This window comes from Furipterus horrens, unplaced genomic scaffold, assembly GCF_987537825.1.
Source record: "Furipterus horrens unplaced genomic scaffold, mFurHor1.1.pri manual_scaffold_5, whole genome shotgun sequence".
In the NCBI taxonomy this organism is placed as follows: Eukaryota; Metazoa; Chordata; class Mammalia; order Chiroptera; family Furipteridae; genus Furipterus; species Furipterus horrens.
The window spans coordinates 122,452,981-122,465,358 of NW_028327175.1; the positions used below are offsets into that span (position 1 = coordinate 122,452,981).

Genomic DNA, 12,378 nt, shown 5'->3' on the forward strand with positions numbered 1-12,378 from the left:
CTTCAGATAGCTTCTAGGGTCTGCCATTCCCTCCCTCCCTGACCAGTTCTCTTTGCCACCCTTGTTCAGCCTTGGGTATTTCTCCCCTGGCTACTAAGTTACCCTTTCCTCTGCCTCATGCCTCTTTTCTGCCTCCCAAAGTTTTTCTGGCAGAAAAGGGGGCCTAAGATTTATTTCTCCTCATCTTTCTGTACCCCTCACACCAAGTATGCTCAGGACCTCCAGTGAAGGTCAGTCACCCTTTCCTTGGACTGGGACTGGAGGGACAGAGGGGAGTGGGGCCCCAGGGGTCTGGTCAGTGAGGAACCCATTCTCTTCCTTAACACACCCTGCACTCACCAACCTGAGCACTCCAAAACGTAAGCGGCGACCCCAGGATGGGCCCCGTGAGCACCAGACAGGCTCAGCTCGCAGCGAAGGCTATTATCCCATCAGCAAGAAGGAAAAGGACAGGTACTTGGATGTGTGCCCTGTCTCAGCCAGGCAGCTGGAAGGGGCGGACACTCAGGTAAGGCTCTGCCCTGACGTATGGGCCATTGGCATCCTCTTCCCATCGTTTCTCCTGGCACTTACCTCCTCTGCCCTGCTCCTCACAGGGGACTAACCGTGTGCTTTCGGAGCGCCGATCTGAGCAGCGGCGGCTGCTGAGCGCCATTGGCACCTCAGCTATCATGGACAGTGATCTGCTAAAGCTAAACCAGCTCAAGGTGAGGGACAGACACTCAGTGGAAGGGCAGCATCGCGGAGTCCCCTAGGGGTGTGGGTGGGTGGATGAGTGACCAGGACACCCTCCTGCCCTGGAGGTCTGCAGGAAAAGCCAAGACATAGGTTGAGGGAGGCACCCAGCAGCACATTCTACCTTCTGCCCTCTAGTTCCGGAAGAAGAAGCTTCGATTTGGCCGGAGCCGGATCCACGAGTGGGGTCTGTTTGCCATGGAACCCATTGCAGCTGATGAGATGGTCATTGAATATGTGGGTCAGAACATCCGCCAGGTGAGGAGGCCCATGCCCAGCTCCCCATCTGATGGTAGCATGGGATACTGACATGAGCCCCATCCAGCCCTCTGCTTAAAGCCCCAGATACTCTCCTGGCTCCAAGGCTTAACCAAGGAAACCACCTCTTCCCTCCCTCCCTCCTTCCTTCCTAGTAATGGGTACTAGTAAAGTGGTAAACTAGATGTTAATGACCCAGCAAGAAACAAGACTTAATATTATCTCTCCCTTTAAGGACCTCAGTTTAGTGGGGAAGACAGTTTAGTGAACAAGTAACTATAATAAACGATGGTGTTTGGTGGTTACAAAAGGAGAAGGTCAGTGAGGCAGGGCTGGCTCAAGCACAGTGATGATCACACCAGGAACTGAAGGGTGATGAACTCCCAGGCTCAGGTGAGGGGAGGTGCTCCTGGTTGTGGGACAACATGCAAAGGCCTGGAGGCAGGACAGTCTCAGGAGGGCTAGGGCACTGTGGCTAGTTGGAAAAACCTGGGCCAGCGGCAGTAATGTATACCTGAAGTGGCAGGTGGAGGCCAGACTCCCTAGAAGTTAGGAGCCACATTAATAAGTTTGGATGGATGGTGAGAGAGGAGGAAGGTTGAGGACTTCGGAGATTATAAGCTCCCTCTGGCTGCAGTGTGAAAAGAGACAAAGACCAGTGGAGTGGGAGGTGGGCTGTTACAAAGGTCCTGGCCAAAGGAGGGTGCCTGGGCAGTGGCAGTGGCAGCCAAGGTAACAGGAGTCTGGGGGTCCAAGGCAGCTGGCAAGACGGGGGACAAGTCAGCTCTGGAGAGTGAGGGCAAGAGTGTAGGTGAGACCATTCCTTAGGGCGCTGCCTTTAGCAGCTGGGAGTAGGAGGGCTGCCAGTGAGGTGGGAGTGAGGAGGAGCAGATGGGTGATTCAGATGAATTCCGATCAGGACACGTGAAGTTGCAATCCCCAGGGAACATTAGAAAAATGACACCCAGAAGCCCCACTGAGGTGGATTTGGCTGGAGATGGAAGTTGAGGAGGAGGCCCCAGCACCTAGCTGGCAGTTGAAGCCCTGGAAGAGAGAGCACCCAAGGGAAGAGTGCAGAGGCTTAGCGATGAGTAGGTAGGATTCAGTCCATGAATGGCCAGTCATCTTGGGAACTGCCATTGCCCCACAGCAGACTCGGTGCTCCACTGTGGGACAGGCAGACACTGCAGGAGCAGCCAGGGGCTCCTTCTGCCCAGTGACCAGTGCAGACTTCCCCGGGGTCCTCTTTGGGTGACTTACAATGGCAGCCAAAGGTGTAGGGGGTTGGCCATGAAGGGAGGGCTTCTGGAAGCAAGTTAGGAGTGTCCGTGCATGCCTTGGGTTAGTGGGAGTCAGAGAGAGTTGCAGATAAGGCAGATCATTGTGGCTCCCAGGATGGTAGCTGGGAGACTGAGACTGGCATGGTAGGAAGCTGGGGGCCAGCTCCCTCCTCATCACACTTCATCCTACCAGATGGTGGCCGACATGCGGGAGAAGCGCTATGTGCAGGAGGGCATTGGCAGCAGCTACCTGTTCCGGGTGGACCACGACACCATCATTGATGCTACCAAGTGTGGCAACCTGGCGAGGTTCATCAACCACTGCTGCACGGTGTGCTGGGGGCCTGGCCAGGGTGGGTGGGATCTGAGAGTGGCCATCCAGCTCACTCTGCCCTCCCCTTCCACAGCCCAACTGCTACGCCAAGGTGATCACCATTGAGTCCCAGAAGAAGATTGTGATTTACTCCAAGCAGCCCATTGGCGTTGACGAGGAGATCACCTATGACTACAAGTTCCCGCTAGAGGACAACAAGATCCCGTGTCTGTGTGGCACTGAGAGTTGCCGTGGCTCCCTCAACTGAGGTGGGCGGGACTGGCGCCCACACCCCTATTTATTCCCCTTGGTGCCCTGAGCTTTCAGCCCCCCAGCCTTAGTGGGCTCAGGAGGGCCCACATGCCCCATCACTGAATATGGGGTTGGGCTCTGAGCCCTGCGAGGGAGCCTCAGTGCTTGAGGCAATGTCTGCCTCCCCTGTCACCCCTGCCACCCACCCCCTAATTTTTTTCTTTGCGGAGAAGAAGCTGTAAATGTTTTGTAGCTGCCAGCAGCTGTTTCCTGTGGAAACCTGGGGTGCCAGCCTGTACAGATCCTGTTCTTGGGGGCTGCACACCCCCCTTGCTTTGTGTTAATGGGGACTTCCCTTTTGTGCCCTGCGTGCACCCCTCTCCAGTTTAGGGGTCTCTATGGGCAGTGGCCATGTTCTCCCCCTGGGGAGGGGGGCCCTGTGCCTCCCAGTCCTGGGGACTCTGTGCCTGGAACCCTGCCTCATCTTCTTGTTCCTGCCAGACCCTGTGGGTCACCCTCCTACCCTGGCGTCTGGAAGCTCCAGCTGGGCCAGGCCAGGATGGTGGGGGGAGCGGGCCCTTCCTGTTGGGCTGGATTGTACATATGTTAATAGCACAAACCCAATGCCACATTTTTATAATTGTGATTAAACTTTATTGTACAAAAGTGCTTCGTCAGTATCTTCGGGAAAGAATAGGATGGGCTGAGGGTTGAGGACAGAGGGTGGGACAAATGGAGAGGAGGACTGGAGTTTTGGGTGGGTAGAGGCTTTTGGGCAAGATCCCAGACCTGCAGACTCAGCCACCATTTTTCTGGGCCACCTGATAGGCTGAAACAGCCACCTAGAATCCCCCAGCAAGTCCAGCCAGACCTGGCCAAGGTCAGGCCTCTCTTCCCAGAACCACAGCTGGCCTTCTGGGAAATCCAGCAAGGACTAACAACAAGCAGTGGGAGTGAGTTCACCCTGTCTGCTCCATTTCTACCCAACCCAAGCCTCTCAGTGCCTACCCTACAAGTTTTGGTTCCCCCATCCCCCTTCCCAAAGCTCTTCGCTGGAACCAGACTCCAGTGGAGCACACTGGCCACCAGGGGGGGCCCTGTGGTAAGAGTGGGAGACGAGGGGGTGGAGGTTGGGCTGGTCTGTTCCTGGAATGGGCAGGAGGAGGAGCAAGCGGAAGGGGACAACGGTGTGTTGCTGGCCGGAAACGAGAAAGAGAAACGACCAGCTCCTCCGGTGGCTAGTTTGGGAACCCTGGGACTGGCTTCAGGTAGGCAGAGGTGATGCCAGGGGTCCCTTCCGCCAGTCCCAGCCCTGCACACCTTCCTCTGCCCTTCTTCCCCAACTCCCTGCCTCCTACCCTGTGTTTGTCCCAGAGCCTCCCCCTCCTCAAACACAGCCTTCCTGCAAACCCTCATCTTCTCAGTAACTGTAGTTGGCAGGGTGAGGACAGGTAGCCTGGCTGCTGCACCCACAGCTGGAGCCACCAGGAACAGTTCTGGCCCCTGGGTCACTGCTACAGTCTCCTAGGCTAGAGGCCCCTTCAAAGAATAACAGGTAGGCTGCCAGTGCTGAGGCAGGTAGCGGCAGGCAACTCAGGTGAATCAGTGTGTCTCCCTAGGAGGACATGGCAGACTCTGCGCAGGCCCAGGAGCTGGTATACCTGGTCACAGGTGGCTGTGGCTTCCTGGGGGAGCACGTGGTTCGAATGCTGCTGCAGCGGGAACCCCGGCTCCGTGAGCTGCGGATCTTTGACCTGCACCTGGGTCCCTGGCTGGAGGAGCTGAAGACAGGTGATCGTGGTGGGGAGTTGAGGGGAGGATGTGGACTCCCTTCACTGTGGTGGAAAAGATGATGCCTGTTTATGTTCTCTAGTGCACATGGATGGGGTGAATGAGTCACACTAGGAGCATGTGGTTCCCAAGGGTGTAGGCTGAACCAAGCAGCTGACTGGTGGCCCCAGCTCTGGCACTGCTCCTGACTGCCCCTACCCCAACCAGGGCCAGTGCAAGTGACTGCCATCCAGGGGGATGTGACCCAGGCCCACGAGGTGGCAGCGGCTATGGCTGGGGCCCATGTGGTCATCCACGCAGCTGGGCTGGTGGACGTGTTTGGGAGGGCCAGTCCTGAGACCATCCATGAGGTCAACGTGCAGGGTGAGATGCTTCCCAACTATTCTAATAACGTACAGAACAGTTCCTGGCATAGGCCCTGATCGTGACTGTTTGTGTCCGTGCTCACCCCCACCCAACCTTGGACCTTGCCCTCTGCAGTTCTCTTGTGTCAGTCTGTCCTGTGTGCCAGCCTGCTGTGATTTTCCCTGGACCTAGGGGAGGAAGCCATGTGCCTTCATCCGGATTTGGGATGGGGAGGGGAAAGATACAGAGAGGGAGGAAGCTTCAGTTTGAACACACACCCACTTCCCCAGGCACGAAGAATGTGATTGAAGCTTGTGTGCAGACTGGAACACAGTTCCTGGTCTACACCAGCAGCATGGAAGTTATGGGGCCCAACATCAAAGGCCACCCCTTCTACAGGTGAGCTGAGTTTCCCCCCAATACTTTAAGGGCTCCATCTTCCCTTGACATTAAGAACCTTCCCTCTCCCCACCTAGGGGCAACGAGGACACCCCATATGAAGCAGTACACAGACACCCCTACCCTTGCAGCAAGGCCCTAGCTGAGCAGCTAGTGCTGGAAGCCAATGGAAGGAAGGTGAGACTGGAGATGAGATGCAGAGCCACAGCCAGCTGGGCTTCTTTGCATCCTGCCCTGGAAACCTCCCTTCCATTTCCAACTTGAAGAGGCCAGGGCAGAGGGCAGGCCACTGGATCCTAGGTCTTAGCAGTGCCTACCTTTTGTTGCCAGGTCCGTGGGGGGCTGCCCTTGGTGACATGTGCTTTGCGTCCCACCGGAATCTATGGTGAAGGCCACCAGATCATGAGGGACATCTACCACCAGGGCCTGCGCCTAGGAGGCCGGCTCTTCCGGGCTATCCCAGCCTCTGTGGAGCATGGACGGGTCTATGTAGGTGAGGCCTGGGCTAGGCAGGGGGAAGGCTAAAAATAAGGGAGGACCTGTGTGGTTCTGGGAGGTATACAGTGTGTACCGTGGATAGAAAAGAGCAGTCTATACATGGGCCAGGGTAGACTATATGTGGGCATTGCCACAGACTAAACAGTATCCATGCAAGTTGGGAAGGCAGGTGTAAAAACCATGTCATAGGCTAAGGAATTGTATGTATATGGGCTGGCCTGGGAGACAGCAGAATCTACACAGTCACAAGGACGCTCAGGGGCACATCCACCCCACTTCTCTCACTGGCAGGCAACGTGGCCTGGATGCACGTGCTGGCAGCCCGGAAGCTGGAGCAGCGAGCAGCACTAATGGGTGGCCAGGTGTACTTCTGCTATGATAAGTCACCCTATAAGAGCTATGAGGACTTCAACATGGAGTTCCTGGGCCCCTGTGGACTGAGGTTGGTGGGCACCCGCCCGCTGTTGCCCTACTGTCTACTGGTGCTTCTGGCTGCCCTCAATGCCCTGCTTCAGTGGTTGCTGCGACCACTGCTGCTCTATGCACCTTTGCTTAACCCCTACACACTGGCTGTGGCCAACACCACCTTCACTGTCAGCACCAACAAGGCTCAGCGCCATTTTGGCTATGAGCCCCTATTCTCATGGGAGGAAAGCCGGACCCGCACCATCCACTGGATGCAGACCATGGAGAGTTCAGCCCAGTGACGGTGGAGCTGGGGCCTGGAGCCCAGCGCAGCACATCCAACCAGGTCCAGAGCCCACAGACCCTGGCTGGGGAGAGAAGGCTGCATTCTAGAGCTTGAGTGTCGAGTGCCAGACTGGCTGTCCCAGAGCTCTCCACCGTTAAATCCATGAGCCTCACATCTGTGTCCTGATGCCTCTCAGTTCCAGGGCAGGAGCGCCTTCACTCTCAAGCCAGGCCTGCTGGTTGGCAAGGATCTGATTTCCCTGATGTTCTCAATTGCCATCCCATTACTGGCTTTTCAAGCAGGAAGTGCGTGTGAGTTCCACAGGCCTCATGCTGTCCTCCTCATGTCCAAGCATGATCCTCAGGCCTGGATTCTGAGTGAAGAGGCTTTCGGGCTCTTCCTACCATCTTTGTCCCTCCATGGGGGTCATACTCCCATTATTTTAAAATATTTACCACCTTTAGATGTTTATCTTTTAAGTCTCCTCAATGAAAACTGAGGAAATCTGTGTATTTTCACTTCTTCCCACCCCTGTGCCCAAATTTAGTTCCTGCAATACAGTGAGATCTCTGCCTGGGGCTGTCCCAGTAATTCTGTACCTGCCCTATCCCTGGATTAAAATTCCTTATCTGTGCCTGTGTCCAGCCGCCTGCCCAGCTCCCTGGCCCGCCTCCCTCCATATTTCTTCCCTCCCCGCGGCGCCCGTCCCATGTGGGGACAGAAGGAAGTGATCACGAAGCACGCCCGCTGTTGGATTGGTTGCTATTTCTCCCATCCAACGGGGCCCAACCCGGCCCAGCGTGGGTGTAGGGGCTCTGGGGACAGGACATGCAGGGCTGGGGACAGAGGGCAGAATTTTCCTGTGTTTTATCCATTTGCAACTTGGTCACCAATAGAGAGAAGTGGGTCTCTGAGGGCGAACAGGAGAGGATGGCCTGGCTCTGGGCCCCCAGCCAGGCCCCAGGAGTCCTGTCCCCTCTGGAGAGGAGAGGGAAAGAACTCTAGAAACCAATGGAGAAACAGAAGGACCAGGGGCTCATGTCAGCAAACACAGCTATATCACGTGACACGCCAGCGACACGGAAACACACGCTAACGCACACAGCTGCACAGCAGGCAGGGGGCAGGGCAGGTAGGCAGAAAGGAGCCAGGGGCCACCACCTTGTCCTTTGCAGGGTGAGCTGTGGGGGGGCAGGGTGAATGCATAGAATACATCATGTACACGCTCAAGGCGTGGCAAGAGCGTGCATCAACCCACAGGCACATGGGATGGACACGCGCAGTGTGCTTCATGAGAGGCAGAGCTAGGGTTAAAGGGGAAGGGGAAGCAGCAAGCCCTGGCCAGGCCAGGGACCACCCATGGGGCATACATAGTTATAGGTGTGGAAGGGTAGACAGCACACACTCCTCCAAAACCATGCAAAAGACACTAGCCCTCAGACAACACTACAGGACATATACAGACACAGCAGCCAACACGCAAACACAGCACATGGTGTGTGAGACTTATGCAAGCTGCAGGGTAGCAGACCCACAGGGATCCTCTGTCTAACTGAGGCCCAGAGATGGGCAGCTATGGGCCTATATTCACTCAAGGAGGCAGCAGCATCACTCTGACCACAGCTCCACTCTTCTCCTGTGGCCCCAAGGCTGTGAGAATCCCGGAAACACCTGGACTGAAAGGGTGTCCTGGCTGCGCAGCAGGAAGGAAATAGGGAAGAGTGGGGGAAGTGTGGGGGCCTGCTCTGACATCCCCAAAGAAGTCTGAGAAGGGAGCAGGAAGAATGCAGTTAGGGCAAACTTTCTGTCCTTGAGAAGGGCATTCTGGGAATAAACAGGCAGGTGCCCCTCTTCAGGACAGCCCACCTTGGGGTTTACACATACTGGCCACACAGTGGTAGGGCCCAAACAGCCAGGTAGGAAAGAGGTTGGGGGTGGGGAGGGTATCATGTTCCAGTCATGTCTGCATTCTCTCTCTCTCTCTCTCTCTCTCTTACACACACACACACACACACACACACACACACACACACAATTCACATGCAGTGGGACCCTGGGAAATGATCTGCACACAGCCCTGAGTCCTACACCCTATGCACATGTAAGCCCACCCCAGGGCAGGACACATTCCTGTACTTGTGTGTTCAATCCTGAGCATGTGGGTCCATGTGTCTCAGCCACAGAATACAGGGAGCGTCTAACATTGTCCTTCGCTCATGTACCGCCCATCTGCCACCAAATGCACAAAGCCACCTATGCATATGTTGCCTACACAAGGGAGGACTTAGCCCTTTCCTCACCATCAGGAACTCAGGCCTGCGTCCCACCTTCAATCTTACCCTGGTGGGGGAGCAGCTATTGCAGACATTTCAGCAAGTGTGTCCAGGGGGCGAATCCTGGGACTTAGCCCAACCTGAGTGTCTGCTGCCACACCAGTCATTCCAGAGTATTTGCAATAAACAGTTCCCCAACCCCAAAGTCCCTGATGCAGAGCCCAGAGCACCCAATGTGGCAATGGAGACAAACATTGGCCTCACCCAGTCCGGAGTTATTGGTGTGGAAGGCAGAAATGCTCTCATTTTCTGTCTGTCTGGGGTAGCCCTTGACATTGGCCTCATCAGTAACACTCTCACACTAGCCCTTCCAGGAGACATTCATATGCAAATGGAGTGGGCCTGCACGGGCACCATGCCCACGTCAGCATGCACATGTGCGCGTGGGTGTGGTCACCTACATGAGGCTTCCTGAGCCCTGCGCATGTGTGAGCCAGCTCTCATGGGTGCATGCCTATCCTCTGGCAGAGACACAGAGGAAGATAAGCATCTGGGCATGTGTGCTCAAGGGGTCTGAGACCTGACAGGGCAGGAAGCGCCAGTTGCACAATGTTCATGTAGCAGTGTGTGGCCATACCAGATACTGGGCAGCAGCTCTGGGGAGAGAGAGGGGCAAATCAATCTGCATAAACAAACCTGGCTGGGGCATGAGTCCATAAAGAGAAATATGTGTGCACATAATATACAGGGGAACAGAAACACTATGTAGAAAGCCTCTGTACATGTACACACACATTCTCACACAGACATATCTTAGATAGCATAGGATATAGATTACTGTGCCCACTCAAAACAGGCGTCCAGTGCACAATATGGAAGGCTTTCTGAGACCTACCAGCACTTCAGGCAACTCCTGAAACACACACAAATGCACACACGTGTTCCTCACATCACCTGCTGGGGAAAATGTACATGTATATAAAAGCCAAACTAGGTTATTTATATGTGTATGCTTCCACTCATGTAGGCTGAACTGCAAGGCTCCCAGCGTGCACACACACACACACACACACACACACTCCCCTGGGACACATGCCTGGGTTGACTAAACCAGGAAGATTTACTCTATGTCACACTGGGGTGTCTGCCATGGCCTATGTATTTGGGCCTACCTAGATCCTCTGGGAATGAGTATCTGTACACTCACAACCTGCCCCATTTGTAGCAGACACGGAGGAGGGGGTGTCAGTGGAAGAAGTGCTATTACATTAGATTTAAACACAAAATTCCATGTACACAGATTATGTGTCCACCGATCTGTGGACATACACACAGACACACACACCTATTCACAGAAGACAGAGCAGGGCTTGGTGGGCTGTTGTGCTATACCCAGCCACAGTCTACACAACAACCGAGTGAAGAGGGGAAGCCCAGACAACACACAGACTTCAGGTGTAGACAGGAAGGGTGATGTGGTGCGTCTACACACATCTATGAACATACACACACACACTGGGATGTCCACTCATCTCAAGCATGTGCCGGCGGCATGCATGTTGGTGTGCATGTGTAATCACGCCTGCTGCTATTTATGTGCGGGGGTGGGGGGTGGTCCATGGCGCAGTGAGGTCCAGGGACTTCAGGGTCTGATGGGGGGCGGTAAAGGGGAGGGCTACCTGGGTCTGTCTTAGGGGGTGAGCCTGGAGCAGGGGGATAGAGTGAAAAGGGTAGTGGGGGTATTGCTCCCAATGTGGTGGGGGAAGGGTCTGGGGGAGACAGGGGTGGGGGGGCCTACAAGCCCAGCGTCCCCCCAATGGATGACGCCAAGACCACCCCCAGCACCACACAGCAAATGATGATCATGATTTTCTTCTGTAGGCAGAAAGGGCAATGGGACAGGAGAAGGAGAGATGGAGAGAGACAGAGATTAAGAAAGAGAGTGAGAGAAATAGACAGAAAGATGGGGGGAGAGGGTATGAGGAAAAAGAAAAGGGGAGAAAAAACAGAAAAAGGAAGAGGTCAGAGCCAGAGATAAGGCCTTCCAGGGGTTTTCATCACTTGCCTCAGCCCTGGCCTCAGCCCAGCCCCACCCACCCAGCTCCAGCCCACCGGCCCATAGGCCCCACACTGCTCACCCTCCGGGCCTTGCTCTGATATCTCACAGCTTTCTTCGTGTCAGACACAGCTCGCTCCACATAGTCCACAGAATGTTCCACATTGTACTCAATTCGGTCAATCATCTCGCCCTGCAGAGGGGATGTGCACGGGGGTAGTGGGGCTGGGCTGGAAGAGGAAACCCCCAGGAGCTGAGGGAGGCTTCCAGATGGTGTGTGTGGAAGAGGGCAGAGGCAGTACCTGGCTCTCCACTAGCATGGCCATGTCCACAAACATGTCATGCAGCTCACGGATGCTGGTTTCCAGCTTGATGATCTCGTTGTGCCTTGTCTCAATCTCATTCAGTGCCTGCTTCGTCATCTGTGAGTCCATTTTGATCTACGGTGGCGGGGAGGTGGGGGGTCAGGGCAGCTGAATACCACCCTTCACTCCCACAAGAGCTCAGACTCTGCAGCCAGAACATCTGGGTTCAAATCTGGCTGTCATTCACTAGCTATAACTGTGGGTAAATTATTTAACTTCTCGTGGCCCTAGTTTCCCCACCTAGAAAAAGTGCATCATAATAGTGTCCACCTCATGGTTGTTGTGAATATTAAATGAGTTAATATGTATCCACTGATCAGAATAGTACCTGGCACACAGGGAGCATTAAAGACAAGATTGTTAAATTACCAGAAGTGAAACTTGTCCCTAGCCCACCTCCTTAGCTTAGCCCAGGGCTGCCTCTATCACACACACCAGGGAAGCCCCAGGAGGAGAGACAGGGGTCCAGGGCCCCTCACCAGCATGGTGGCTCCTGTCTGGTCAAAGGCAATAGGGAAATGGAAGAAGACACAGCAGAGAGAGAGTAGCAGGCAGAGAAGGGGACCCAGATGAGAAGGCAGGGTGCCCACAAGTTCCCTGGAGCCCCCATGACATGAGATGGAGGAGAAATAATAAAGGAGTGCACTGCAGCCTCAAGAGTCAGTGGAAAAGAATTGTGTGACTTCCGGCCAAGATGGAGGCGTAAACAGACATGCTGCATCTCCCTCCACAACTAAGAAGGAATACAACTACCTCAAAACCAGAAACAACCAGAAGTTCCAGAAAATAAATGGAAGTCCAATGTATGAAGTTATAAAGAAGTGGTGCTCGTCCAGACAGGTAGGAGGGGCGAAGCCAGGGAGAAGAGTTCAAGCTGTGCTGCCCGTGATAGCAGCAGTGACAGAGGCAGGACAGCGGTAAGCACAGACACCTGTATTCAGGGGGAGGTGAGAAGCGCCTGGGGAGCACCCCTGGCTGCAGACCAGACCTGTCAGCTTGCGATTCCAAAGCAAGGGAAGGCAGACCCCATTGCCTTGGACTGTGAGGCCCGGAGGGGGTGGGACAGAGGAGGAGGCTCCTGGTCTCTCAGCAGAGAGTGAGTGGTAGGAATCCATCTTGGAC

General features: G+C 54.9%; 3 protein-coding genes across 5 annotated transcripts in view; 2 read left to right on the top strand and 1 right to left on the bottom strand.

Moving 5' to 3' along the window:
- SETD1A (SET domain containing 1A, histone lysine methyltransferase) overlaps positions 1-3,504 on the top strand; it is a 22,746-nt gene extending 19,242 nt beyond the window's left edge. The window contains exons 15-19 of the mRNA XM_090277645.1: positions 336-508; positions 597-707; positions 874-993; positions 2,467-2,604; positions 2,681-3,504. Coding sequence (XP_090133771.1) covers positions 336-508; positions 597-707; positions 874-993; positions 2,467-2,604; positions 2,681-2,854 — 716 coding nt within the window. The 3' untranslated portion in view covers positions 2,855-3,504. The remainder of the gene's footprint in view (positions 1-335; positions 509-596; positions 708-873; positions 994-2,466; positions 2,605-2,680) is intronic.
- STX1B (syntaxin 1B) overlaps positions 3,476-12,378 on the bottom strand; it is a 24,659-nt gene continuing 15,756 nt past the window's right edge. Inside the window, exons 8-10 of one of the 2 annotated variants that reach the window (XM_090277644.1) lie at positions 11,194-11,331; positions 10,974-11,084; positions 3,476-4,673 (exon numbers count right to left, since the gene is read on the bottom strand). In XM_090277644.1, coding sequence (XP_090133770.1) covers positions 4,671-4,673; positions 10,974-11,084; positions 11,194-11,331 — 252 coding nt within the window. In that variant the 3' untranslated portion in view covers positions 3,476-4,670. Of the gene's footprint in view, positions 4,674-8,547; positions 10,711-10,973; positions 11,085-11,193; positions 11,332-12,378 lie in introns of those variants that run through there. The other variant, XM_090277643.1, reaches the window with a different exon arrangement.
- Positions 3,984-7,196, top strand: HSD3B7 (hydroxy-delta-5-steroid dehydrogenase, 3 beta- and steroid delta-isomerase 7). 2 transcript variants are annotated; one of them, XM_090277641.1, is made up of 7 exons: positions 3,986-4,106; positions 4,458-4,629; positions 4,837-4,992; positions 5,265-5,373; positions 5,451-5,550; positions 5,704-5,866; positions 6,163-7,196. In XM_090277641.1, the coding sequence occupies exons 1-7, from the start codon at positions 3,990-3,992 to the stop codon at positions 6,576-6,578; spliced, it is 1,233 nt and encodes a 410-aa protein (XP_090133767.1). In that variant the 5' UTR covers positions 3,986-3,989; the 3' UTR covers positions 6,579-7,196. The 2 variants fall into 2 exon arrangements, with proteins under 2 accessions (XP_090133768.1, XP_090133767.1); XM_090277642.1 differs by lacking the exon at positions 4,837-4,992 and having other exon boundaries at positions 3,984-4,106.

What these genes read in the sequence shown, in the direction of transcription:
- HSD3B7 (XM_090277641.1), top strand. Translation starts at nt 3,990, where the DNA reads ATGGGCAGGAGGAGGAGCAAGCGGAAGGGGACAACGGTGTGTTGCTGG. An exon ending in TGGAAGCCAATGGAAGGAAG is followed by an intron (nt 5,551 to 5,703) that starts GTGAGACTGGAG and finishes TTTTGTTGCCAG; the next exon opens with GTCCGTGGGGGGCTGCCCTT. An exon ending in GCATGGACGGGTCTATGTAG is followed by an intron (nt 5,867 to 6,162) that starts GTGAGGCCTGGG and finishes TCTCACTGGCAG; the next exon opens with GCAACGTGGCCTGGATGCAC.